At 46.8% G+C, this 27,379-nt stretch overlaps 7 protein-coding genes across 7 annotated transcripts; 4 read left to right on the top strand and 3 right to left on the bottom strand.

Annotated features, from left to right (window-relative positions):
* Positions 1–357: 357 nt before the first annotated feature.
* On the bottom strand, positions 358–2,681 carry DFJ58DRAFT_729928 (uncharacterized protein; the record flags this gene model as incomplete). The annotated part of the gene is made up of 10 exons (XM_041385807.1): positions 358–598; positions 646–821; positions 881–1,072; positions 1,128–1,393; positions 1,447–2,055; positions 2,112–2,199; positions 2,248–2,346; positions 2,419–2,499; positions 2,551–2,559; positions 2,616–2,681. 10 exons carry the CDS (start codon positions 2,679–2,681, stop codon positions 358–360), a joined length of 1,827 nt encoding a protein of 608 aa, XP_041242075.1.
* A 370-nt stretch (positions 2,682–3,051) lies between these two features.
* Positions 3,052–7,433, bottom strand: DFJ58DRAFT_729929 (uncharacterized protein; the record flags this gene model as incomplete). The annotated part of the gene is made up of 15 exons (XM_041385808.1): positions 3,052–3,288; positions 3,346–3,391; positions 3,449–4,014; positions 4,372–4,667; positions 4,721–4,877; positions 4,930–5,035; positions 5,090–5,256; positions 5,307–5,464; positions 5,520–5,554; positions 5,602–5,831; positions 5,884–6,014; positions 6,059–6,296; positions 6,352–7,084; positions 7,227–7,337; positions 7,402–7,433. 15 exons carry the CDS (start codon positions 7,431–7,433, stop codon positions 3,052–3,054), a joined length of 3,243 nt encoding a protein of 1,080 aa, XP_041242076.1.
* A 3,123-nt stretch (positions 7,434–10,556) lies between these two features.
* DFJ58DRAFT_842972 (uncharacterized protein) lies at positions 10,557–12,629 on the top strand (the record flags this gene model as incomplete). The annotated part of the gene is made up of 8 exons (XM_041392898.1): positions 10,557–10,632; positions 10,657–10,680; positions 10,800–10,988; positions 11,047–11,318; positions 11,369–11,633; positions 11,966–11,997; positions 12,261–12,303; positions 12,385–12,629. 8 exons carry the CDS (start codon positions 10,557–10,559, stop codon positions 12,627–12,629), a joined length of 1,146 nt encoding a protein of 381 aa, XP_041242077.1.
* A 670-nt stretch (positions 12,630–13,299) lies between these two features.
* DFJ58DRAFT_842973 (uncharacterized protein) lies at positions 13,300–13,741 on the bottom strand (the record flags this gene model as incomplete). Its single annotated transcript, XM_041392899.1, has 2 exons — positions 13,300–13,624; positions 13,677–13,741. The coding sequence occupies 2 exons, from the start codon at positions 13,739–13,741 to the stop codon at positions 13,300–13,302; spliced, it is 390 nt and encodes a 129-aa protein (XP_041242078.1).
* A 457-nt stretch (positions 13,742–14,198) lies between these two features.
* On the top strand, positions 14,199–16,565 carry DFJ58DRAFT_717101 (uncharacterized protein; the record flags this gene model as incomplete). Its single annotated transcript, XM_041384321.1, has 9 exons — positions 14,199–14,221; positions 14,243–14,386; positions 14,444–14,552; positions 14,599–14,792; positions 14,857–14,918; positions 14,948–14,988; positions 15,043–15,155; positions 15,240–15,411; positions 16,542–16,565. The coding sequence occupies 9 exons, from the start codon at positions 14,199–14,201 to the stop codon at positions 16,563–16,565; spliced, it is 882 nt and encodes a 293-aa protein (XP_041242079.1).
* Positions 16,566–16,754: 189 nt separating this feature from the next.
* DFJ58DRAFT_890773 (uncharacterized protein) lies at positions 16,755–17,445 on the top strand (the record flags this gene model as incomplete). Its single annotated transcript, XM_041394739.1, has 3 exons — positions 16,755–16,909; positions 16,958–17,092; positions 17,137–17,445. Exons 1-3 carry the CDS (start codon positions 16,838–16,840, stop codon positions 17,443–17,445), a joined length of 516 nt encoding a protein of 171 aa, XP_041242080.1. The 5' UTR covers positions 16,755–16,837.
* A 5,647-nt stretch (positions 17,446–23,092) lies between these two features.
* Positions 23,093–25,245, top strand: DFJ58DRAFT_717102 (cytochrome P450; the record flags this gene model as incomplete). The annotated part of the gene is made up of 14 exons (XM_041384322.1): positions 23,093–23,291; positions 23,358–23,443; positions 23,472–23,488; positions 23,550–23,738; positions 23,797–23,945; positions 23,996–24,111; positions 24,159–24,273; positions 24,330–24,343; positions 24,394–24,583; positions 24,641–24,697; positions 24,749–24,773; positions 24,822–24,944; positions 24,993–25,136; positions 25,188–25,245. 14 exons carry the CDS (start codon positions 23,093–23,095, stop codon positions 25,243–25,245), a joined length of 1,482 nt encoding a protein of 493 aa, XP_041242081.1.
* Between the last annotated feature and the right edge of the window lie 2,134 nt (positions 25,246–27,379).

The raw sequence follows: 27,379 nt of genomic DNA on the forward strand, positions 1-27,379 counted from the left end.
TTGTGTGTATGTCGAAGGCTGAGACCTTCGACATTAGTGGAACTATAACAATATCCCAAACTGAACTTCAGTAAGGGCCGCCGCATCAGATCGTGCCAGAATGTAAAAAGAATGCTTGCAAGATATGCAGTGCTGAAGACTGGGACACACCTGATGAGTGTGACTCATCCAATTCCGGACTTTTCCGATGAGTATTCCGAGCCCCCACGTAACTCATCATGCGTCTGACCAGCATTTAATAGACAAGCCAAACAGGATTTGTACAGAGGTAATGGTAAATCTCGTGGTATTTGTTGTACAAGGTCAAGAAATGAGATCCGAGAAGGGACTAGCAAACATCCGATGGAAATACTGTGACTAGTACGCAATGGGCCGAGTCGAAACGTAGGAAGGCGGTACAGGTGAGCTAAATCTCAGAGACTTGGGGGAACTAAAGCCCTTAGTACTGTTTGGGACGACAATGCAAGATTGAACGATTGGCTGCTGTGTGAACTCGATAGGTTCAACGTCCGTCATGTTCCTCAACCTCTTCCCGTTCTCGTCTGTCATGATTCTTGGAAGACCCGACCTGGGAGCAATAGGCAGGACGTTATTCATCCTGAATGTAGAGCATGAGTATGCTCAAACAGCACATTAAATACGTACTTTATGAATGGGAGAGCTTGCACTGTATCCGTGAATGTCGGAAACATGTTTGGATAATTGTACATTTCATTCAGAGCTGACATGAGAACCCCGTTCATGACTTCTGGTTCAAGATGTTCGATCTTCTCTGAGCTGGCGCATTTTTCTTTCATGATGGTGACCATCGACTGGTAGAGCTGAAACATCGATGCAACATCTGTGAATTTGAGAAAACACGAAGGAAATACAAACTCACCAAAGTCATCAAATTGCACACCGGTTTTTGGCCCAGACAGCTGGAATCTGAAAAGATTTCTTCCGGAAAGAAATCGGCTAGCCTTGCACTGCCTTTTCCATTTGCTAACTTGCTGATTGGGTGAAAGAGTGATGCCCAAAGGAGCTCCAGGAAAGCATGTTCCCCAACGAGTTCGGAAATCGCCTTATACACCTGAAAAACGAAAAGTCATGAGCTAGTACGGTAACTGTGGTCTCGAGTCCCGTACGTCATTGATATTTGTCGAGTTGAGGAGAATCACGAAGTACATGACCCTCGTTCCTAGTGCATCGGAAGAGGCGCAAAAGTTGGTGTGTGGTGACAGTGCACCTTTGATAACCTTCCTTAGTTCCGCCTTTGAATTGTCAAATGCCTTAGCCAGCTGCTCGCATGAGTAATGGAAAGGCGAAGGCGAAGGCAAGAGAGGGCGTACATTTACACGGAATTCCGGCCACCCAGCAGAAATGGTGCCTCCGTTGGTAAATTTGACGGTTACTGATGAAATTGTGATATGATGACTGGTAGAATTCAAGATGCAAGGCACTGACCTGGTAGTTTCTTCATCTCGTCATAAGTCGTGTCACATAGATGAAGCGCGGTGAGAAAGATATTGGTAACTCGGTGTCGTACTTCCAACTGAGAAATCTCGAATGGGTTTGGGCGCTCTCCTACCCACATAGCTCCAACAAATATGGCCCTAGTGAGCATCACGATCCGCCACCAAGACGACTTCTTCATTGCGCGGGTGAGGGTGTCTCGTTGCTTCTTGTTTAAGGTTGCCCACACGCCATCCTTAGACCTTCTCCATTGTAAGTCGGGATGAAAACCCTCATGGACTGGCTCTCTGTTGAGATCATCATCAACTTCATCCCATTTGTCCAAAAAGTTCATAATAGCTGCATCGTCGACACCATTGAGGGAGGTAATAGTGGATAATCCCCAGTAGTTATAGCCACAATCGAGCTCTTGAAGCTCCGTGGGTGTGAGGTCAAAAGAAGTGGGGGCCAGGAGACCATCCAAGAGCGCGTGATCGAGAGCACTTGAATTGTCGGAGGGCAGCGCCTCATACGTTAGTTGTTGTATGGGGGTGGGAGCGGGAGGCAGATACCCGTTTGGAAACGGAGCATAAGAGAATTGAACTGATGCGTTCAAAAGTTCTTGAAGTTATAAATGTATCACAATGAAAGACGTGCACGACAACTGAGCACAGCACTCACGAGCCAAGTAGGCATTGGGATACCTCTGCCGTCAGCCCTACAGTACGTAGGTGTTATCGCACTGATATAAGCGCCGCCAGCTGGCTAGATCTGTCATTAAAGATGGGATGCTTGATATGACAAATGGCTCACCGCTGTTGTGAATAGCTCATGAAGGTGCGTAGCGTCCCCCTCGCCAGGGATAATCAGCCACCCAAGTTGCATAAGCTGACCAGTCCAAGGCTGGGCCACCTGGAAGGATTTTTTCGCACTACAAATAGATCACATGAGATTGAAACTTTGCATTCGAGAAGGAAAACTCACGTAGATGGGTGCTATTTGGTTGTGATTAGCAAGGTACCCTACAACAACATACGATCCTGTAGTAAAGGAGACGAATGGATGCTGAAAGAAAAAATAGGTACAACAGATTATAGTGGATGGACGGCAACAAACCTCCTCATGCTAGAGGAGAAGGTCGTCAGCATCAGCGAATCCACTGCATTCAGTCTTGTACTTACGGCAAGCTGAACGAGCTGAAGAATTTCGCCGATAGCGGGCACGTATAGCCACACAGTAAGAGACATTGATTGACCTGTGAGTACGAGGGTGAGGTGGGTAAGGAGGGAATTGATGGCAACCAATCAAGTTAATAAAGGCTGGCCATAAAGTACAAAGCCTGTAATACATTAGCAAAGGTTAAAATTGGGGTAATGCGTACTAATCTGTGTATTGGCCGTTACTTCTCGTTATCGCTAGTTGGTGCCCACCACTTCTCAGCATTGCTGGACGATACCCACCTGTATTGCCTGCCAATCCCTACCTGACAGTGACCGCTGGCAATCTTGATCAAATTGGTGGCCATCAATAATCTCCGGTCATATTATGTATTAGCCATCCTGGGGTCGTGGAGTCGCACCCATCAGACTACTAGGGTTCGATTGCTGTAAGATAACATCAATTTTCATAATCGAAAGCATGCCTCATGAACATATCATCTACTAGTGCCTCTGCGAGGGACCCCGTGCTTGCGTCCTGTCCTTGTTCAAAGAAGTCCCATTCTTCAACCCCAATATGACTCTCTTCGTTGTTTTCATCCTGTTCGTCATCGCTTGGGTGGCCTATCTCCATGAAGTTTTCTCCGCCTTCAAAATCGTCGTCATTCAGACAGGTGGCTGTCTGAGTGACTGATTCCTGTGATGAGCTATGATTATCTAATATACCTACCCTATGCAAGTACACATGGCCTACCCCGAGGCCATAATGGAACCTCATTAGTGTGTCACGATCTGCGAAACTGGTGGACTCGGAGTTATGATGATATAGATATGACTTTATGGGTAAGAGCACTCACCTGTTGATGTAGTATTCTAGCCAGTCATCTTTATCTCCCGAAAGGGAAGAAATCCCCCCATTAAGATTACGCCGGCCTCGAGCAAAAGCAGGGATTATATGGCAGGCTCTCAGAACTGCTCCTGGATCCACGAAGCCGAAAGCGGTTGGGTTTGTCAACGGCAGGAAGCGAACTCGTTCCAAAGTATGTGTTTCCCATGAATGGTGTTGTATCAGTTCATACCACCGAACAAAAAGAAAATCTATTCGGCAGGACTCATATACGTTATCTGAGCGCACAGCATTGATATGATGGATACCGAGCACTCTCGCATAACAATATTTGACATTGGATTCGTCACCGTGCTGGAGCAGCATGATGTTGCAATGGGGGGTCCGAGGATTTATCACGTCTTGAGCCCTTCGAACGTCGTACGTCGTATAATTAAATCTGACGAGGTTGTGGTGGTAGATTCTGTTGCGTTTGAAGAAAAGTTGTCCCTTGTCGGGATGGGTAGAGTTCTCCACTGAAGATCCAAGAGTCCCTATGCGGCCCAGGATATGATCCATCAAACGTGGTATGAAGTCCTGCATCATGATGTTAGAACAACGATCGAGCACCCCGAAAACCTTACCTTTATGGCAGGATCCCCCGCATGACTGCGTAGATAATGTCCCAAATTGTCGAAAATTTTCTCACTTCATCCAATATGATGGTGTAATTGGGGGTCGATCGCAGTTTCGTCAGCTTGCATACGAGGGGCCGGTGTTGCCTGCTGGTGTTTGATACGACGTAAACGATTTTGACGGCGCTCAATTTGAATTAGCTGGCGAACAAAATTTCTGCGATCGGTTCGACGGTATCTGCCTTTCGAAGTTCGGTGCTCTAACTCTCCCTTATAGTAATTGAGGTAGGGAGCAGACAGGGAGTAAAATATAACTCACTGGTTCTGTACTATACGAGTCTGTTGTGCCAAAGCGACAAATGGAAGCGACATAATCGCCTAACGCATGGAATCTGTACGTCTTCAGATTAAGCGACTTCTTCATCCTCGATGGCCTTGGTAAACATGGATCCTGCGACTGCTCAAAATTTGCCTTCTGTTTCCCTTTGGCATTATCCCCTACCCTCTTTTGAGCCGCTATTCTTTGCCCAACACCATTTGGCACGCTGCCCTCCGTGCGTCTGATAGCATCCTTTGTCTGCCGACGAGACCTCGCATCGACCTCACGGTCGAGCTCTTGTGTGTGGTATGCAGTGCATACCTTCGTTCTGAAGTGACGTAATTTTTACCAAGGTGGGTGGTTTGCTTGTCGAGAATCTCTAAGGTGAGGTCGGAATGCATGCGCAGTTTGGCGAGGCCATGCCAATGCACCATAATGAAAAGAAGATCGAGCAGAATTATGTTGTGAGCGTCAGGGAGGAGGCCTTCGAAGACAGGAATAGAACACTTGTACAAAGTTAGTCCATGAACATAAATGAGAATGGTCCCCGAGGTGTACCTGTAAAAGATCCTCAAAGTTGTGTGCCGCCATGTTCGACATTTCGGAGGTGTTGGTGGAGAACCGCCTAATAGTTGCAGGACCAAATGGAGGGACCTGCCTGTACCTGTCAGAGATGGAAATGAGTACCCCGGACGTCATGAAAAAACAAATTCGGCACCTCTTGTCAAGCTCATGTACTAAGTCCTTGTTCAATGCAGTCAGAATTCTCAGTAAATGAATCAGGAGCATGCACCATATCCCCAGCTCAAACTCATGAAGGAGATCGACGACAAGCGCTGCAAATACGTTGAATCCGAATGCACTAAGTTTGTCGGACAGCACATTCTTATTAAGTATTAGTTCAGGTGACAAATGAGACTAACGATTATGCTCACTAAATTCGGCACCCAGGAATCAGGTTTGAGAAGCGCCTCGACGGCCGTACTGTCAACACCATAATTTTTCTCATAGATAAGTTTGCGTGCAGTAGCAACGGGCTGATCCCTCGAGACGTTGGACCAGCGCCAGGGTTGAACGTTGTTGCCGATCACGGCTCATCCCCAAATTTTGAAGCCGTGCAGTTGGTATGAGACAGCGTGGGCAAGGACAGCCTCCCAGCTGCCGAATGGTTGCAACAAGGACCCTGGATTAGTTAGTTTAGATGGCTTACAGATAATGATCACGACTCACTTTTCAGGGTAATCCGCAGAGTAGGTAAAGACTCGCGGGAAAAACCTGTGTTTGATTCCGTCACAGCAGAGAATGACCATTCCATGTTCATACACTTCTAAAAACTCTTCGTCGAGCAAGATATTCCACTGAGCTTGAAACAGTTCACGTTGGCAATGCGTTGTGCATTCATGGCCAATCCCTTTGCCGTTGGTGTAAGTTCCCACAAAATCCTTGAATGTGTCCGGAAGCTGCCAAAGTGTGCTTCAATGGAGAGGATCTCGATTCAGGAGGAAATCGTACCTTTTGAAAATATGCGACATGGTTCCCCAAATTGCAGGATGGCCTACAGCGGCGGTACTTAGATTTGTTTCCAATGTACATATGAAGTGGCCACAGCTTCGCGTTACCGAATGCTGTCAGTTGCGTGGCATCTGACCAAAACATCAAAGCGACGACAACGCGGGGTAAATCACACCCTGGCTCTCCAGGAGACTCAAGGAGATCACGGTGGGCATCCATAAAGGCTGGTGAGGTGTAAAGCTCGCCTTGAATGTTGACCTCGCGGGGAAGATGGGGAGCGTTCCATCACAATTGGTAAGGTTCATAATGAAAATGCTCATCATCCTGAGCATTTGCAAGCTTTTCTCGAATGACGGAGGTGAGCGACCGATGGTAAAGTTCAGCTGCGATGTAAGGTTGAGGGCCTGGCTGAGCTACAGTCCGAGAGAAAGGTATTTTGATGTTGACTTGTGTTTTGTGCTAACCGACATCCTCATCCTCCCATTCCTCCCCCTCGCCATCGTAAACACTTGCACCTAGCTGTGAGTCTATTCTGCCCCATGGTGTACTCCGGACATCGTCAGGATTTAAATCTGGATCGCCGACAATATCAATAAGGTCCTTGAAACTCTGCTGGGACTTCTGCGTGCCTCCATGCCAGTACCAATGACCCAGCTCGAAGGATGATCGATTGGGGTAGGGGAAAAATGAAACATCGTCAGGCTCTGCGAGGGCATCTAGCTCAGTTGGGGCTATAGCCGGGACGTGACTTATATCTTGGAGTGTTACTGCTTCCTCTGGGTCGTGAGAAGGGGGGGTTGATGAAAAGAACTGGCATATCAACCCAAATACACTTCTAGCAGTATGAAAAGGGGGGGCCTGCGAAGATGAGCAAGCACTGGTAGATGTGTCTGCTGAACTGGCTGGTTGGTCAAGCTCTGGTGCTACAGCAGTATAGCCGGAGGGAAGGCTTGGGGGGGCTTGCAGAAGCACATCCTCGTATTGCCTATAGCGGAGTGGCAATGGGATGTCAGTGCGTCGGCTCCTCCGCTGCGCCAGTGACAAGCCCTGTTCCACGTCGATCTCTATAGAAGAGACAGCAAGATCGGTGTTTAATGATAATGTGGGTGCGTGGTCCTGCAGCAGGTCAGCAGATGGGAAAGAGCCATTCGCAAGGTGGCCTGGCTCGCTCGACGCCACTATGATAGGGCCAGTAGACTGTCTATCGAGGTTGTGGTTAATTCATAACCGTTTCATGGAGCCAAGAAGATGTTTTGCTTTGGATAAAACAGAGAATAATCATTTCTTGCCCTTAGTGCAAGAGCCCTGATGTTTTGTGTAGGCACTCTCCTGCGTGAACTCACGAGTACAAGCGCATCTGAAGGGAGTCAGCGATGAACCTGCCCAATCCATGAAGGAGAGCTGAAGGGGTAAGGATGCGGTTGAGTCCGACGTTGAAGGGTAGGTGGAAGAAACTGACGATTTTGACAGCATAACATAATATGGAGGGTACTAGCGATCAAACCACTAGATTCCCACCTCTGGCAGCAGGGTATAGTGGGTGGGGACATGTTATGGTGGCAGCATTAGCTGGGCAGATGATATTACTACATGTCGCAGTCTCATAAAAGCAGAGTAAATACCGCATATTTGCCGCACTAGATCATACAATGGAAGCCCCATCTTCACCTTCGTCTACCATCACTGCCCCACCTGACTGTCGCGAAACCGCTTGGAGGTTAGCGAAATTAATCGTGGAGGCTACGTTCTGTGACTTTGCCCTTCTACACTATGACAGCGCCTCAAAGTCCATGGTCGAATGGTGGTGAGACGCCCCTATTTAATATCCAAATTTTGAGTCATGACACCGCCCCACACAAACGCAGGCCTATCGACGGTGATGGAAAGAAGATTTTGCCATTCAACCTGGAGATCCACCGCGAAGAATATGAATTGAAATACCCATGCTGCCTATGCGCCGATGGTAGGGGTAGGACTGCGTACATAGAGTGCGCGGTGTCTTAATAACCGAGGGTCTTATATAAATACGTGTAAGAATGTAATGACACCACAATTACACTGGATAAGACTTCTTGCCAGTCCTCGATTAACACGGTCTACAACTTTTCTTCTTTCGTGGTAGATAACGTGTGAGTTCTTGGGAGGCTCGCTAAACCAATCAGTTAGATTAACTTAGCCGGAGCTTTATTATCTCTGATTGAAACTATGGGATTGTCTAGGATATACCGTCTAGACACTTGAACTGGTTTCCTGAATATACGATTAACTGTTGAGAAGCTGGTCTCAAATGTGACTATGTTGACCAAAGCTCATGTTGGTCAATATACAAATACCTGGTGAGAATGCTGGTCTCACAAATAACAACAAATGACAAATAGAAAACAATGACAAATAACAACAATGACCAAAGCTCGTGTTGGTCAGTATACAAATACCTGGTGAGAACGCTGGTCTCACAAATAACAACGGTGACCAAAGCTCGTGTTGGTCAGTAAACACTACATGGTGAGAACACTGGTCTCACAAAACTGGGTTTCTATCGTGAGAAACTTACATAATCTCAAGGGAAACACTTTCCCTGCACTTGTCTGGACAGTTCTTACAAAGGAAATGGGCTTTGTAAGCAGCAATTTGTTCAGACTGAAGCTTCTTAGGTGAGCGTTCAATTTGCTCAAGTGGGAGTTCTTGAATGCAACAAGTGGGAGATCTATTTTTTTTGGGGGGAGAATGGCTCTCCTTATATACATTTTGTGTGGGAATATTATGTAAGTAAAAAGGTGATGTAATGACTTCAGAATGTGAGAAGAATATTCCAAAAACTGGAGCAGAATGTTCTAGCAGATGCAAAAGAACATTCCAGAATATTCATGGTGGGATAATGACATCACTATGATATCATATCTTTCAACCAAAATACCTGCAGGAGTGTAGGTGAAGTCCTATGACATCATTATGACATCATACCCTGTAGGTACAATTTTATGAAGCATCTGATTAGTCAGAGCATCCTAATAGAAAAGTAAAGTAAAGAAACACTAGAGAAAACAACTCAGAAATAATGGAACAAATAATAGTACACAATACGCGGGCTTTTTAGATAGGTTTTTGTTAGGCTTTGAACTTTTCTCTATGGGTTTCTCTAGCCAAAGTGAATAAGCCAAAGGAAAGGCAATACCTTAACCTTCATTTTTGCTTCTCATATCAACTAGGTCATTATGTGATTCCCATCTCACATATGACTTTTCTTCAAAACATGGTGGATTCATGAATCACTGAGGGAAAACTGAAACTATTGGACCAAGGTTTGATACCAAGGTATGGGTTGACTAGTCTGAGGACTAAGCTAACAGACTTTGTCTTTTAGGGGGATACCTAGTAGTCATGTCCATGCATGATTCCCAAATCATGCAGGACAGCGGTGTACTCGTGGCGGAATAAGGACACTGGGCAGTTCGATTGGACTGCAAGGTGCGCATCTGATGAATGTGGTTACCGAGGTCAGTATGTTTCACGCTCAAGAGAATCACAACTGAAGAGTCGACCCCACCTAGTCAAAATCGACACGTACTTCAGGCTACCAACTATAACCACCTTCCAGTATCCTCGAAGAGGTACGAGCGTTCGTCCTTGCTTCACTGCAGTACTGCGTCTGACATCATGAACGGTAAAGAACAGCGAGTCTTGCCTATTAAGCTACAGTGGAATCGCAGGGAGCAAAGGGAATTGCTGAACAGACTCGATTCCTGCGTTGGAAATGGTATTACTACCAGTGAGTTCCGCATTCTGTTTAGCCACTGCAGACGATGCAAGCGAGTTGGGGTAAGATCAACAAAGTACCACATCTGTTCAGCAGGTGTGAAAAGGCGAAAAGTTCAACTTGAAGGATGATCGTTATTGCGCAGTATGGGTTAGGTCGATATGATACTGATATTAGTAGTTGTTATTGTGGTCAAGCACACCAGCCACGACGGTTTTGGCCTTCACGTGCAGATCAGGAATTTCAACTGTTCATGTACTTATCATATGCACTACATGCTACATGCTATTATAATTATGATCTACTTGAAGGAATATGAAATGCGAGACACTATCGAGATTCGAAAGCGACAAGTAAAACCGCTAGCATGCTGCGCTTAGTTGTGTGAATCAACCCCCCCTTACCCCCCCTCCCTTTCATCCCCCCTTTCACCCCCCACCCCACCGCGAGGTATCCTCCAATCCGTGGATATCTGAGACTGCATCTATGCTACGTGCTTGAGTCTTCCTACTGCTTTGGAGAATGGGTTGGGCGAGTAGTGCCTCACTCACAGAAATGAAAGGGATGCCATGTACGTGATCTACCTTGTAGGTATATTAATAGCCTGCGGATATTACGGCCATCGGGCATGTTTGGTGGGCATGTTAGGCGGGCATGTTAGGCGGGTATATTTGGTGGGCATGTTTGATGGATTGATGACTATCGCTTTTTGGTGGCCTCCCTTCCAGCACAAGTTGGGTGTCAGGCTGTGAATTGCTAAGTACCTTCTCTAAACTCTGCGATTTGCTCATTTGCATACTGAATCCAGGTGATCTGAATAAACTGCTCACACATAAATAGTACTTAATTACTCCCACAGCCAAACACCTCTGAGATAACTGTACATACAATAATTGCCTCCCCCCCCCCCTACACAATGTGTCTTTCAACAGAATCATTTGATTACTTGACTGCTCGCGCAAGCATTTTTCAACTTTCGAATGCCCTAGGCAGTGAGTCCTTGGATGCCTATATAGGCCTCATAACAAACCAGAAGGTCAGTGGGTATTTTGTTTAATCCTGATTCTTTCAAACCTTTTCATGTAGCTCCAGACTGAACTATACGTTCTGTCATTCTTGCTCAAAAATTGAGTTTATCCTGGTGATCTTTGGGAACTAGTCGGGGAGCGCAGCATAGAGGCGAAGCAAGAGGAAACTTTGCGATGCCATCAGAGCATATGTGCTAACGGGCATGCCGGAAGGCATGCGGCTGTCGAACAAATTCTCTTAGACGAGAGGAAGAGATGGTGTCAGATGGAGGTGTCTTTGTACACCCAGGCAATTGAAGTCTTGGATCAACATTGGTTGTGTGAGCTTCTTTTGTCTGAGTGTGGATGTGCAATCTGAACCCTCTTGACATTTTGTAGCACGTTTTGGTGCTCGATCCAAGCATTTCATCAGGCCTCCCTTGAGGCAAACGATCGCTCCCACGGACCATCTACCTCTTCCGTGCACACCTTTGGCCTGCTCGATATCAGCGCAAGAGATGTGTGAAGTTTGGCGGACGAGCCACGATGCCCATTTCGTGCCAACTGTAACATCTTTGACAGAAGCGTTATCACCTCTGAGCAGCTCCATTTCCTCAGTACATAGTAATCTCATCTCACAGGAAGGAAAATCAACGTCTGCCTGTCTGAATGTCAGTATACTTCGACAGTTGGCTTAATTGCTCTGACTGATTGTTCACAGTGTACTGGCCCCTCATTGCCCCTCTCGAGTACATGGGTCACCGTCGATGTCCAGAAATCTTTCTATGAGTCATTCAAGCAGGAACTGACCATACAGGCGGAGCTGATGGTGACATCCCTGGCCACCAGACGCAGCAATGCCTACCTGCGCAACCTTGCGTTAGATTTGCTCATCTTGCAGGCCAAGAGGCGCCGTGCCCACGCTGAGATAGCGCTATATACAATGGCCATCGATAATATATGTCAGTACAAATTCATGGACACCAGTGAGTACAACAAATCATGCTCCATTTCATGCTAATGATACCGCAGGTTTGTCGACATTCCCAGGTTCAAATATTCTACGACCTCCGTGTAATGAAGTGCACCACCCGCCCTGACGATGAGAATAGTGAGGATGATGCAGAGGAGAGTTGCAGAGACTATGAAGATTACGAAGACGATGAAGACTGTGAAAGCTACGGCTTGGAAGACTGCGAGGACCTCAACATGCAGTGATACTGGCTTTTTTTTATACCGAGATCTAAATATTTTTGTGTGGATCTGTATTTGTTTGGCGTTCGTAAATTATTCTCGCCTTTTTATCGACCGTGGCTAGTACTATCATTACAATTGACCTTGTACTACATCGTTTGTAAATTCTCGCGAAGTCCTGCATCATTTGGTTGTGCTACTCTCATGCTGTTCCTTTAAGCCATACGTTGGCCAACCTTCCATTTTGTTGTTAAATATACTTGTATGTTCTCTGCACTCTGAAATTGTCTTTATCACTGTGACGCCAGCCTGAATCCATCAGCAGCAGCGGCGTGCTGTCACACCCAAGCTGTCACGGTGACCTTACTTGTAGTGCAGATACACCGTGACTTGTCACTCTATCATGATCTGTCTGGCAGGCCTATCCTGATCACTCCCGCTACCTGTGGTTGAACACAATCTGTGAGTTCTCCACCCCACAAATCATTCTGAGGTTATTACATTTAATATCATCTCACAGAATCATATCTGTTTACTTTACAGATGTCAAACGCTCTTGTTGTACTGGCGGAATCCGATATGCTGTTGGTTTGAACGACAACTTTGAGCGACAAGTTGAACATGTCATGGATTTTGACCGACGAGTATCCAAGCTCTCTGCAAAGGAGGCTCGGTTTGCTATCCAGAGGATCTTCCTTTTGGAACTCGTGGAGACAAAAACAGGATTTTCGAATTTCCATGACCTCGCCATATATGAGCGCAGCTATGCAAGTGCTGCTGCTATTTGACCGCATTGTTACCTTGGAAGTGGTGCGTTTTTGTGTATGGAGATGACATTCAAGCTGACAACATGTGGCCTTTCCCTTTCCCTTGCATCCAGCGGTGCCTCACCCTAGCTCGCAATGGTCCTCTACATTCAAGCAGGCGTTGCTAATGCATGCATAATATCACATACTCTGCCTGTTTGTGGTTATCCAAATTTACAATCTTATCGCTCCCATGAAGCTCCGTACCCTCCGATCCGCAAAAAGCCGCAAACGCAGACCATGCTCCAAGCATATAGTATTCAATCTCTCGTTTCGTTGACAAGGTCCTTCGCTGAACTGGTCAGCAGAAGAAGCTACATTGGTACGTGGTTATTTCTGTGTCTATTCTTTCCATGGACTAGTCCTAGTCAGCGCGTCTCAGATATATGCGAGGGCGATCAAGAAACGCCGTGTATGTCTGATGGACAGCAAGACAATGATTCCTGTTTTAAAATCGCGGATCGTGTACACGTCTGCTAACTATTTAAGAATAGTGTACACTAGCAGCAGTTGCAGTTGCATTACAACCCCCTGCTCAGATCAAGCCACTGCTGCATCGCCCCGAAAAGTGGGAATCTATTGCAGCTCCTGTATCTAAGTATTGTCCTCAACTTCGCCATCGTATTCGCCTAAGCAGTACAGTCAGATTTTTCTAAGCGAACGTGTTTTCGACGTACTTGGAGTAGGAGAGGGCGCATCCCATGCGATCTGATGGGGGAGAGCAAGTACTGAGACCATCTGGTGCATGTTCTTTTAAAATTCTTGCCCGATAATTTTCCTCTAACCAACGAAGTCTGTACTTCTGGTACAGCTCTTCTAGCCTGGAGCAGTTCATCTCTGCCGACTGCAGTCGCTCTTTGAGCTCGATCGTGGCGTCCACATTGCTCTTTTCGTTGTGAATCGCTGACACTGGAAGTGGAGCCTCGTCGCTCCGTGCTAAGGAGCTGTCGTCATTCATGTTGTCCACCAACTCGATTCTAATGAAATACATCAGCACGTGCTGCCGCCAGGTAGAACTATCGGGCTTACCGCAGACTCAAGCTAATACTATGTCCTTGCAGTTTGGAGGTCTGGCGCCTAGTAGGCTGTGGCATATCGGGGGGCCTTAGCAGATGCGTTCTTTGGTGCAGAGCTATAATGAAAAATTGAAAGTTCGAGGGAGTTATATATCCTTTTACCATCAGATTTCGAACTTACTATCTGAGCTCAGGTTTATTCGGTACATAAAATTGAGCGGCTACGATGGCCACGTAATTCAAAGTCTCCGTTAATGGTGGCCGTGAATGTGCCGTCATTCAAGGTGGCCCTACATGGCGGCCACTTTTTTTGGCCATTGTCAATCTTGCTGTGGCTGTTGCTTTTGCCACCAGTTACCCTGTCATATTACGTAGTGCTGAGTATAAGACTGCCTCTGGTGTCTGCAGAGCTCAGGCTACTTTCTCCCTCCCCATCTTTTGATGACCAACCAAGACACTGATTCCGGCGTCCCGAGCAAATGTGGCTCGTCAGCCCTCCAAATGGGACCTCGCAAAAAAGTGTAGGCTGTCCCAGATGCTCGACTGCAACATTCATAGGTTAATAAACTCGTCTCACAGCTCCTCATCTGATCCACTAGTGTCCCACGGACGCCACTTCAGTCGAACAGTGTTCGCACTGTGTAACTACCCCTCATTGCTCACCAGTGGTATCTTGAGACTTGAACAAATAGAAGATGTTCCGTTAGAGGACTTCCCTGCCGAGTGAAGAAATTTTACCTCTGCATTCGGCATTTGCTCTTTGGCTGATGCGTTTGACAGAGAGTGGCGAGAACATCGCGTCTTCGAGCAACTTTTAGATTCATATCCTGGTCTTTTAGAGCGACTGAAAGACGGATCCAAGGAAGAAATCCTTCACGTTGGAGAGCTGGTGCGTCATCTTCTGCTTGGCTGGGATTCATGCTTACAATTCACAGATCGGCAAGGGCACCGCAGGCGCCAGGGGCGATGACACAAAAACGTTAAAGTCTGCAATACTTGATTGGATCACCCCCAAAGGGGAAGGCATACGGCCCCCTTTACATAGAAACTCTAAGATCGACCGCGGTTTTAACCATGACCTTACAGGATCTCTTCTATGTCCCGCTGGATTGGACTGGAACGACTTCCAGTACGTTTTTGTTTGCTGGCATCTGTGTAATACTGAATCTTCTTTTGTACTTTTTTCAATGTAGGACTAAAGAGAACCTACGAAGCGGCGAGATGCTGGTCTGTGGGGATCAATGGCCCATTTTTTGTACGCCCACCACGTTTATGACCCTGAAGACCCGTGGTGCGGGCTTCTTCAGAGCCGCTTACTAGTCTATGTGAGTGCACACTCATTTTTCAGATATCTCATTTGCTATGAGGTATTCCGACAGGCCTACAAGCATGTGTTCACATCTCCAAGTTCAGTCGAAAGGGAACCAAAGGCCACACGATCCGGAAACGCACGGCTCCATGGCATGAACTCTGTCACAATCGCCTCCCTAGCGTATATCGCAACCCAGGTCCATTGAGTATCAATTCTATGGCTAAAAAATTTTGACGTACAATTGAAGGTGTGATTTGCCCTGAGCTCATCCTCGATGTTCTCTCGTACCGACACAACTACAGACTCGGAGACATTCTATCATAGCCTCCTCGACCTATTAGAAGACCCTGAAGAATACAAGGAAATTGACGAGCTACTGACCTGGTGGAATCGGTATTTTTTTTCGCTCTTCGCCATGCCACTAAGGCTGATCATTGTCACTCACTCAGCCAAGTTTTCCCCACTTCCTCTGCGGCCAAGAGACCCATTAGTGTCAACAGCGCGCTATTCAAAATCCGACAAAAATGTTTAGCCCTCAAACAAGCTTCGAATCTAAATACCCCCTCTTCATAGTTTTATGTTTATTTATATATTCAGAGTCAATTTAAATGCAATCTAATGACGGCCTGATTCCGGCTTTGTAAAGCCCACAAAAGTAATTGCAGGACGAAAAAAACGTACAATACTGCTACGCCTTGGTGCGATATAGCCTAACGTTAGAAATTACTATACGATGGCATCATTCAGAGAGGGTTTGCGGTGAACAAAATCCCTCGCTATCTTGTGTCTAATGACTAAACCTCAGCAATTATCTGATGAAGGGCACCACATTGACATGCCTTCGCATTGTGGCACCAAAAGTATCCCCCATCCAAAATAGTCTGGCATTAGAAGACTCCATCAGTGAGGGAGAGAATGTAGAGCATAGAGTGACCAACTGACCTTGTGTGCGGTTACCACGTCTAAACAAGGTTGGGGAGGATGCTAACGTGCTGTCATTGGTCGCATGGGTTGTGTACTTAGTGTATCTGAGCAGCATAGGTGGGCATCGCGACCACATAACTAACGTCAATGTTGGAGGAGTTCTTGTCGGGGGTACAATAGCACGCTGTGCTTGCACGAGTCAACCCCATTGATACAACTTGGTACTGTGTTGCGGATGCGTGGCACCCTTGGGTTGCACGCAGTTCGGTCCAACACAGTCCGGCCATTTAAAACTTTGTCAGGCATTAGCATTTGCTCAGATATTGGGGTGGACAACATGAAAAACTAACTTTATGTACGCTTATCGTTTCTCATTGAGGTTGGGTTGGATGGCAACACACTGTGGCTTATCACCTGAATTCTGCACTTAGCGGATGTGGGCAATGAAGGATAGGATGACAACCACTTACCTAATGTCAGCGCTGGGGAAGTTCTTGTTGAGGGTGCAATGGCAAGCTGTGCTTGCGTAAAGCAACCACATTGGTCCCGCATTGCGAATGCTCGGCACCCCTGGGTTGTAGGCAGTTTGATCCAAGATAGTCTGGCGATATAATTCTATGACCGACACTGGCATCTATTCAGAGATTGCGGAGGAAGTCAACATAGTCAAAGGTTGCATGTCATGACCAGCGCAAGTCAAAATTGTCGTGTATTGTCAACTTGCCCCAAGATGGCACAAATTGCAATACCTGTCCGCCGTGACAGAGTTGCCAGCTATTGCAACCGGACTGCCATAATTGTATATTTGGCGGCTTCCACCCATGTCAGTCTGGGTATTCAAAGCTTTCTCGATTGATATACAATTCTGATAGGTATTATGCAAATTTTAGACAAGATAAAGCTTGCTAATAATTTATCATTTTCGGGTCATTTACCTGATGAGATGGGTGAACCCTCCCATCTATCCTTATATATGGAAGTTAGTTGTTGGTGACAGGACTGACGTGGATGTACGTGTTCCGATCACACCCTGCCTTGACTGCTCACTTGCCAGATAGAGTTATAGAGGCTCTTTCGAAGATTGGTGCATTCTCGATACTTTTGCGCTTTACCTTGAGCAGCTCCACGATCTCCCGAAGGAGTTCCATCGCAAAGACATGCCGAAGGGAGCACTGTCCATTGCCACGATTGCGGTATGTCTATCTTCGTCAGCCCAATGCTACTGATGCATAAGCAGGTTGAACGCGCTTGGAAGATGTGGTCCACCGGTGTCTATGTGAAACCCAAGAGACCTGCAGAGTCTCAATTTGCAGAGGGTCTTTGGAGTGACCGCACTGAACTCGTGATGGAGTCTCTAGAACAAACTACCCACCGCAAATGGAAGAAGATATTTAAGGGTGCGAGGTCCTTTATTGATGTTCATCAAAAGCGGTCATCTCGTCACGCAAAGGCTCAGAGGAAGGTTGTAGGTGACAATGGCCGCGCTATTTGTGTCGAAGAAGATTCGGGAAGCGATTCAGGATCTGATGTTTCACTTATGGGTTGATTTTCACGACGCTGAACCATCATGTTTTGCCCGTTGCCTTTTGTTACTCATGTTTGTTGCTGATCTTTGCTATTTGTTGATTCCTCGTTCATCATTGCTTGTTCGCCGTGCCACACTCGCTATTACGTGCTGAATGCTACAGATCCTATCTAGATAATATGAATTAATCGTGCTCCTGTGTACCTGACGGCATAAATGTGTGACATGAGTTCTTGCTGACTGAAATGAGTGATGACCAGGTATATTGATGGTCTGGAGAGCTGTTTGTGTTGGGACAATGGACAGTCTAGGGTCATGCACATGTGACATGCTCACAAATTGATTGGTCTAACAATATAATCATTAGACACTCAGTTTGCCTGGTTCATTGATCATCTAAGAAAATGAGGGACTCATGATATGATGGCCCTGCTAATATGAAAGACTCGAAAGATGGTTGTCTGGCTAATATGGTTGTCTACGACCTGACAATGTGTTGTATAGGTAGTCAGGGGTGTTGAGCACCTGATGAGTAGAGCTGCCTGAAACACCTAATAACCCTAGAGTCAGAGGATCTGTTATGTCCTGATGTACTGTCTCCCATGTTACTTTGCAAGTCTGCATGAAATGACAGGATGTCATGTTGATGGTCTCTGTTGCTGATACTATGATATACTGATATCAGACTCATGCGTCTGATTTCAGACCATATCTGACATATTGAAGGACTGTGGTTCCTGTTGCATCTGCTGTCAGACCAGGCAGGTCAATCAGGGAAATGCCAGGTTTCCTGATGCACACAAGCAGATAGGACAACGACTCAAACACATCGTGGATGTTACATGCGTCGCCATTTCTCCCAATGCAGAATTGGTCGTGGTCAGAGACCTCCATGGTGGGGTTCAGCTCTGGTCAATCAAGAACACACTTTCGGCAGCAGTCCAGCTATATTCCTCATCTGACTCTTACTTTGCACACTGCAGTAAGGTGAATTTGGGACAAAACCTCCATCCTGAGGCCCTTTCGGATGCTGAAAAGGTGCAGACAATATCTGACATTGTTTTAGCAATTGTGATGAACTGCTGATTCATAGGTTATCGAACTCAACCCATCGTCTCACCTTGGGTACAAACTGAAGCATGCAGCTCTTTATGGAGCACAGCACTATGATGATGCAATTGAGGCCTTCAAAATAATGCTTTCCAAGTTGGATGATACACCCGACTCACAGATACGACATAAGCCCACAATACCTCAGGAGCCAAATTGAAGATGATTTACTCTTTTTCAGAGTTGCGCCAGCAATATGTCAGTCCATCTGAAGTAGAAAATGGTATTCGACAAGCCATACATGCTCACCTGGAAAATGCCCCACTTCGTCTAATTAACACCATCACTGGGAACCTATGTGACCGACAGGCACAGATCAATACCTTCATGAAAAGCACAGTGTACAAGGAGATCTTATCCTCATCAATGCTGCATAGGCCCCTCCAAACGGAGCCCATCAGAAAAATGGTCGTGAAGTACTTTGGTTGGGTCATGTTATCCCATAGGTGGGAAACCAAGGAGCCGTGGCTGCATGAAATCCAGGACAAGGATGTGTACACCTTGCGTCCAGTTGGAACCATAGTGAAACTGCAGAAGTTCTGCAAAATCGCTCATGATGCGGGACATCATTGGGCGTGGAGCGATACATGCTGCATCGACCAGAACAATAACGTCGAGCTCCAAGAATCAGTCAACTCCATGTTCATTTGGTATCACCACTCAGCACTCACCATCATCTATCTATTGGATGTTTCCCCTTTGTCAAAGTCTGGTGCACTGGCAAACAGTGTTTGGAACACGCGAGGATGGACTGTTCAGGAGTTCCTCGCTCCTACAATTGTTCTCTTCTACCAAGCAGACTAGACCCTATATCTCGATGACCGCTCACGCAACCACAAGGAGTCTGTCAGTATCATGCAGGAGTTGGAGCGTTCAACTGGTATAGATGTGGGGGCGCTCGTCGTTTTCAGCCCAGGGATGAAAGACGCCCAAGAGAAACTTCGATGGGCATCATGCCGTGTTACGACATTGCAGGAAGACATTGCATACTCATTGTTTGGCATTTTCGGCATCCATCTACCTGTCATCTATGGAGAGAGAAAACACAATGCGCTCGGATGTCTCTTGCAGGAGATCATCGCTCACTCGGGCGACATCACAGCCCTAGACTGGGTTGGACAGTCATCTAGCTTCAATAGCTGTCTGCCAGCCAAAATTGCCTCATACAGAGGCCCACCATGCACACTGCCATCTCTATCCGAAGATGAGATTCAATCATCGGTCTCCTCGCTGCGAAATAATGTGGCTTGGGAGTCGGTTTTGTAGCTCTACACCATCCTTGATAACATCAATGCACCTCGCTTCGCCAATTGCAGATTGCGACTGCCTTGCATCACATTTCCAGTCACAAAAGTCAAACGGAGGGTCGGTACACCTTGCACTTATCATATAAAGGCAGACGGACTCCAAGATCTGGAAATCACAACAGGGGACACGCTGGTACAATTCTGGCCTGGAAGGTCCACCTCGCAGAAATTCTTGCTCATCCGTCCATTGAACCGTCATGATCTCGGGCTGCCCGACTTTGCAGACGAGATACAGAGCACGGATAGGCCTGAGCCTGGGTCTCCATCAGATGATCCACTCAGCTTATCTACTTCAGACAACGAGCCGGCTGGTTCGCAGTCTCTTACATGACAGTCGAGCTTTCTCGTTCGCCTCGGACAGTGTTTGGGTGCACTTTGGCTAGGGGAGCAGGAGCTGGCTGATTCGCGGTCTCACACGCGAGAGTTGGCGTTGGTTGTTCGCCTTGGACAGCCTTTTAGCGCACTTTTACTAGCGCAGCAGCGGGGTGGGGAGTATAAAAGAATCGCTTCAGGTTGCAATATCATGGCACGAGTTGGGGACATCACTCATGTCAATGACATGATGAATGGCAGGACGCTGGAGATATTGTAGCTGCATTCTTGTCGAACAACAGGGATCTCTTACTCATTTTCATTCATACTTCGACAGCCCCTGCATGGAAGATTGTATAACAGGCAAGTAAATTACCCAATTGTATAACTGAATCGTCATTTAAGCATAGCTAGGCTAGACAGTCTTGTGAATTTTCGTATCCTTACCTTGCCAGAAGCCCTTATAAACTGCGCTTGTACACGGCTGACAGAGAGGTACAGATAGGCTCATCGCTTTCCTCCCGGGGATGGGAGGCACTGGAGAGAAACTCCAGTGGGCATTGACGGGCAGGCGTGATAGGACAGAAATCTGTTGCAGGTTCGAAACCTGCTCAATGATCTTTTTCCTTTTATCGCGCCTTGAACATTCAGTTCTTCGGAGGTTTATCTCAACTCGCGAAGTATACTGGCTAAAGTGATTACCACAACAGAATCGAAATCTGTTTCTCTTGGAGACTGTGCAGCTTCGAATTTTGCTGATGGCAAGTTTTCTCTCTCTCTCGGACAGACCTTGACATTCACTCATGGATGGCTTCGTCAGAGGTTCATCTAACTGGTCTTAGCTAAGAGGTCACCATAACAGAATCAAAATCTGTTTCTCTTGGACTGTGCAGGTTCGAAACTTGCCGATTGACAGGTTTTTTTCTATTGGAGCACACCTTGAAGATTCTCTCACGAATGGTTTCCTCGGGGACGAACCTCAACTTCGTCCTGGCCAAAGTGGTTACCACGACAGAATCTAAATCTGTCTATTGGATTGTGCTGTGCAGGTTCGAAACCTGCCGATTACAAGGTTTTTTGTGTTATTGAATCATGCCTTGAAGATTCACTCATGTATAGTTTCCTAAGTCCTTGGAGGTCCATCTTGACTGGTCTTAAAGCCAGGTGATTTCCGCAACAGAATCAAAATCTGTCAAGCTTGCTGACGACAAGGTTTTTTCCCTGACATACTTCGACATTCACTCACTGTGGATGGTTTTGTTGGATAGCCATCTTGACTGGTCTTAGCCAAGTAGTTACTGCAACAGAATCAAAATCTGTTTCTTTTCGACTGCGCAGGTTCAAAACCTGCCGAATCACAGGTCTTTTTCTATAAGAACACACCTTGACATTGACTCATGAACGGTTTCTTCAGAGGTCCAACTAACTCGTCTTAACCAAGTGGTTACCACAACAGAGTCAAAATCTGCTTCTCTTGGAGTTGGTTCGAAACCTACTGACAATATCTTTTGCGGTGTATAGATTCTCGGAGGTGCATCTTGATTAGGCCCAGTCATTGCACCGAAAGGTATGATTATGTATTTTTCGAGTTCCTGCAATGCTAATTTCATTGTGCAGGTCGTGCGGCTGACTCTACATCAAAGTATTCTACAGCTTGCTATTATCATACAAGCACAAGGACGACCTCATCACCATCACAGGCGCTCTTTCACTACCCAGAGATGGGACATGCATGAATCAAAGAACATCTTGCAGGAAATCCTCACTGTGTCAGTCAAGCCAAGGTTCGCGGTACTTCTTGGGGTCAAACGAACAAGTGCCGCCACAGCGTTGTGGAGACTGTTGGGGAGCTTTGTAGTGCGAAAGAACCACAGACGAGAGCACCAAGGATGCAGATTGATGAGGCAAAGGGAAGCATTTCGACCAGCTAGACGCGTAACATTGGTGTTCAAGTTTAGCTAGCTAAAGAACGGACCCGACATACCGAAAGTGTTTGTTTACGGCCGAGTGTAGGTCTTTTTGCAACCGGTAAAGTAGCTGTTGAAGTCCACCTGAATGGCCAATCTGGTAGAGGAAAGGAGACAAGGAGGGATGTAGCCTTGAAACGACGAGCCCTCAATCGTCTACTTGCAAGGGTGTTGCGGAAGAAGCGTAAACATGCTGATTGAGCATGCAGAAAAACTTGTTTTCTGTGATACAGGAGGAAGATATCGATTCGCGTGAGCACATCTTGAGGATACAAATGTACCACGAGACAGGCGTAGAAGGCACGAGTAAAGCGATCTTTAATGCACCGTCTCAGTCTGGAGCTTTACATTACAAGTCACGAGTCTGACTCGCTTACATAAAGTGCTGCTTGACCTTACGGAGCCTTTAAATTGCGGGCGCTGTCTTTAGACGGACCTAAACCTTTCCACCCCCACTTCGGCTTCACGCTATAGAGAACGAAAGTTGGCTAATATGCGAAGGTTTAGCCGCCAAATCAGGAAAGATTTAGGGACCGTCTATGTAATTTACGAGAGGACGGCCGTAAGGTCACGGTGAAGTTGACATTGACAAGTTGACAACGACATTTTCAAGTTAGGGTTGAGCAGTTTCGAATTATCGTTGGTATGCTTGCAAACACCTAGACCTACGCATTCAAAGACATCGTACCGATATCTTATTCCCTCCTAGTAAGTACTCACTGGAATAAGTACAAGTCGTACGTGTGTAACTCGCGGACATGTAGAACCAGCTTTGTCACGGTATACTGGCACACCGCTTCCGAGCCCGTCATGATATTCGCGGCGAACTGCGCACCACAAGGCACCTGCCCTGGAGACTCGAGTCTGGACGCGAAGACTGTATTGCAATTGAATTGAGTCATGTAAAAAGTTTTTGCTCAGCGGCATACATATAAATTGACACGCCCGAAACACAGTTCTTTCATCCCCATCATGTCGTCGGGCTGGAGAGACATCTACATTGGCGCCTTGACCTGTGCCGCTCTTGTTGGTGCGGTCTGTTATGTCAGGGAGAAGAGAAAAGTGCTTCCGCTGCCGCCGGGACCGCGGCCTATGCCAATCATTGGCAATATCCGGGGGATTGACATCAATGCCCCATGGTTGGCTTACACGGAATGGGGTAAACAATACGGTGAGTGCGATGACACGGAAACATAAATATGACTACGCAGAATTTTGCTAAATGGTCTCCTGCTAGGCGATATTGTATACTCGCACCTTTTCGGCCAACATATTATTGTGATCAACTCCGAGAAAGTGGCAATCGAGCTTTTGGAGAAAACGGTCATACAACTACTCTGACAGGCCGGAGCTTCCAACAAACAATCTGTAGGAGCTATTCTTAATTAACCTGCCAGTACAGTTCTTGACACCGTAGCGTCTGTAACAGTCTCGGTTTCGATTTCAACACCATACTCATGAGATACGGAGCTCGCTGGCGTCGCCAAAGAAGGATATTCCATCAAGCATTCAGGGCAGAGGCATCTCTAGGTTACCGCCCAATGCAGCAGCAGAAGGCTCAACAGCTCATGTGTAACATGCTTGATACTCCAGAAGAGTTCGTAAACCATATTCGCGTGTAAGTCTTCTTCCGCTGGCCAGTGCGGTGCATTATTAATATCGCGATTCTCTGCCAGATTTTCATCTTCCGTGATAATGTCGGCTTCATATGACTATGATACAAAGTACGATGACCCATTGGTGGCGCTCATCGGGACGTCTCTCGAGTTGGCCGTGCAGGAACTCAGACCTGAGGTGGCTGCTGTGTTCATCGCATTTCCGAGTCGTGAGTCTTCAGTCGAATTTTATGGGCTCGACTGGATGCTATTTATACAGTTCTTCGACTACCAGCATGGTTCCCTGGTATGTCGATCAAGAAGAAGGCCATCCAGTCACGAGAATGGGTTCGAGAGTGGATGGACGATCCTTTCCAGCGTGTGCTCGAAAGAATGGTATGGGTCGAGTTCCCGCATATTTTGCACCTGACATGTCCCAAAAGGCTGAAGGGACAGCCCAGTCATGCATAGTTTCAAACGCCCTCAGACGGATCGGCGGAAAAGGTACTTCTGGTGAGATATCGATGATCAAAGAATGTGCAGCCACGGCATTTGGAAGTGGGTACCAGTCGGATACAGTGTCGAAATAATATTGACAAGAACTGTCTGAGTAGCTGCTTTCGAAACGGTATTCAGTTTTCAAGAGATCTATCTTGCTCTGCTCTGATTTTCGCTTAGACAGATTCGGTATTGCAAATCTTCATCCTTGCCATGGTGCTCTTCCCAGAGGTACAAATGAAAGCCCACGCTTTGATCGATGCCGTCGTTGGCACGTCGAGGTTGCCGACTTTCGAAGATAGATCGTCCCTGCAATATATCGATGCTATCCTTCGGGAAACTCTTCGTTGGCATCCGATTTTGCCCCTATGTGCGTGTACGGTCTTCAGGCGCCCGTCCGTTTCTTACGGGAATGTGCATTGTGTAGCAGTATCCCATGCGTCAGTGGATAGCGATATGTATGAAGGATACTATATACCCAAAGGCACGAGATTTTATGTTTTCTGATGAATTCCCTTGCTAGCCTCGTAAACAGGTGCCATTATTGTGCCGAATGTGTGGTGAGTCCGCATGTCCAAGGGATCACCCAGAGGCCAACCGCTTTGTAGGGCAATGTCACAAAATGAAGAAAAGTACCCAAATCCTTCGCAGTTCTCTCCCGAGCGCTTCCTGAACGCTGATGGCAACCTCAATGATGACACCGTCGATATGGCCTTTGGATTTGGAAGAAGGTTTGTCATGATATCTCTTCTTTTCATATGACATCGAACATCCTGCAGGATTTGCGTTGGCCGACATTTTGCTGACGCATCTGTATGGATAGCAATGTCCGGTCTACTTGCTATGTTTACATTTTCGAAACGAATTGGTGCAGATGGGGAGGCGATTGAGTTCGAACCACAATGGTTCAGTGGTATCGCAACGTACGTTCGCTCCCGTTCCTCTGTGTCCCAACTAATAAAAGACTTTGTTAGTCACCTACTTCCCTTTCCGTGCAGCGTCACTCCAAGGCTCCGCAAGGTAGATATATGATCATTAGTCCGGCGATTTTAATTGAAAGGACGGTTTTTTATACAAAGTAATTACATGTGGCTTCATTTTCACTCCTTCCCCAGTGCTCTCCCCAGTGCTTTCCACCCTCATTACAATGACATCCTGCTTCACCAAGAATGTGTTGATCTTGGTAGTGTTCCTGTCGTTACTGTCTCTAGCGTATCTTATACATGAAGATTGATATATATACTCACTGGCCGCCAAGGCATACGTGAACGTCCCTCTGAACAAACATTAGTACCGCAGAACTCATCACCCGTAGTATAACACAAGCTATGAAGAAACACGTACCCAACTCCAAACCCTGCCCGCACTCAAAACGATGGTGGACCAAAGACCTCAGCAAACTACGCAAAAAAGTAATGAAACTACACCGCACCGCCTATCAGATGAGAAGCCTCTCCCACCACGAAGTCCACGAAGAACTGAAGAAGACGAAGAACGAATACGCGAACCTTATCCAAGAAAACCAAGAAGCAACACTGGCAAGACTGGCTAGAGGACATCGAGGGCAACGATATCTGGACCGCCAACCGCTACGTCACATCGACCCCAAACGACGGAGGAAAAAACAAGAATCCCCACCTTAACGAAAGCAAACCCGACGGAACGACTACCACAGCAAGCACGAACGAAGAGAAGAGCCAAATGATAGCCCAAGCCCTATTCCCATTACCTCCGCTAACAGACAATGTACCGACTGACTACGCCTACCCAGATCCAATAGCAAGACACACCCCATTTACCAAGGACCAAATCACCAAAGCCATAACGAACCTCAGCGGATTCAAAGCTCCAGGACCAGACGGCATCTGCAACATCGTGTTCAAGCGCTGCTCCGAAACCCTAACCCCATACCTCGTACACCTCTTCAACGGAGTCTTCTCGCATGGAACATATTACGACCCTTGGAGACAGTTCACGACGGTAGTTCTACGCAAAACCAGGCAAGCCAAGCTACACCACCCCCAAGGCATATAGACCCATAGCACTACTTAATACAACGGGTAAGCTACTAACAGCAGTAGTAGCAGAGCAAATGACCTTCCTACTCGAACGACACCAACTCCTCCCCAACACGCACTTCGGCGGTCGCCCGGGACGATCAACCTCCGACTCCCTCCATCTACTCGAAGAAACAATCCGCAACGCCTGGAGAACAAAGAAAGTAGCATCAGTATTATTTCTCGACATCGAAGGAGCTTTCCCGAACGCAGTAACAAAACGCCTACTACACAACATGAAAAAGCGCAGACTACCACGACAGTTAATCGACTTCACGGAACGACTACTAACTAACAGGAAAACGCAACTAAGATTCGACGACTACACATCTGAATGGATCCCCATCAATAACGGTATAGGCCAAGGGGACCCCCTATCCATGATACTCTATATAATTTATAACTCTGACCTTGTAGAAGTAGCCAAGACCCAGAACGGGAAGGCAGGCGCTCAAAGAACTAACTCTGGCTTTTGTAGACGATACGGCATTCATAGCAATAGGCAAGGACTTCGAAACGACGCACCGAATCCTCAAGGACATGTTAGAACGAGACGGAGGAGGCTTCGAATGGTCCAGAAATCACAACTCCCGCTTCGAAACCAGCAAATTCGCACTAATAGATTTTTCAATGAACAGGAACAAAGAACGCCCGAACATGACACTCCAAGATATAACGATACGGCCCTCCCCCACCCACAAATTCCTCGGAGTCATTCTAGACCAGGAGCTACGCTGGAAAGCCCAAATAGATAACGCAGTAGCGAAGGAACGGCGTACGTACTTCAAATCCGAAGACTCTCAACGATGGCCAAAGGAATACCGACCCATCTCATGCGCCAACTATATCAAGCAGTCGCCATACCCAAGATGATATACGCAGCCGACCTTTGGTTCTCCCCGGCATTCAGAGACGGCTCAGACACACCCCAGAAAGGCTCCCTAGGAACAGCAAAGCGACTAACATCAGTCCAACGAATCGCACTCTTAGCAATAACGGGAGCAATGAGAAGTACCGCCACTGACCTACTAGAAGTCCACGCTAACGTCCTCCCAATTACCCTACTCCTCCAGAATTTCTGCCACAGAGCCATCGTCCGCATATCCGCA

Source organism: Suillus subalutaceus (assembly GCF_016647625.1).
Source record: "Suillus subalutaceus strain FC151 chromosome Unknown DFJ58scaffold_80, whole genome shotgun sequence".
In the NCBI taxonomy this organism is placed as follows: domain Eukaryota; kingdom Fungi; phylum Basidiomycota; class Agaricomycetes; order Boletales; family Suillaceae; genus Suillus; species Suillus subalutaceus.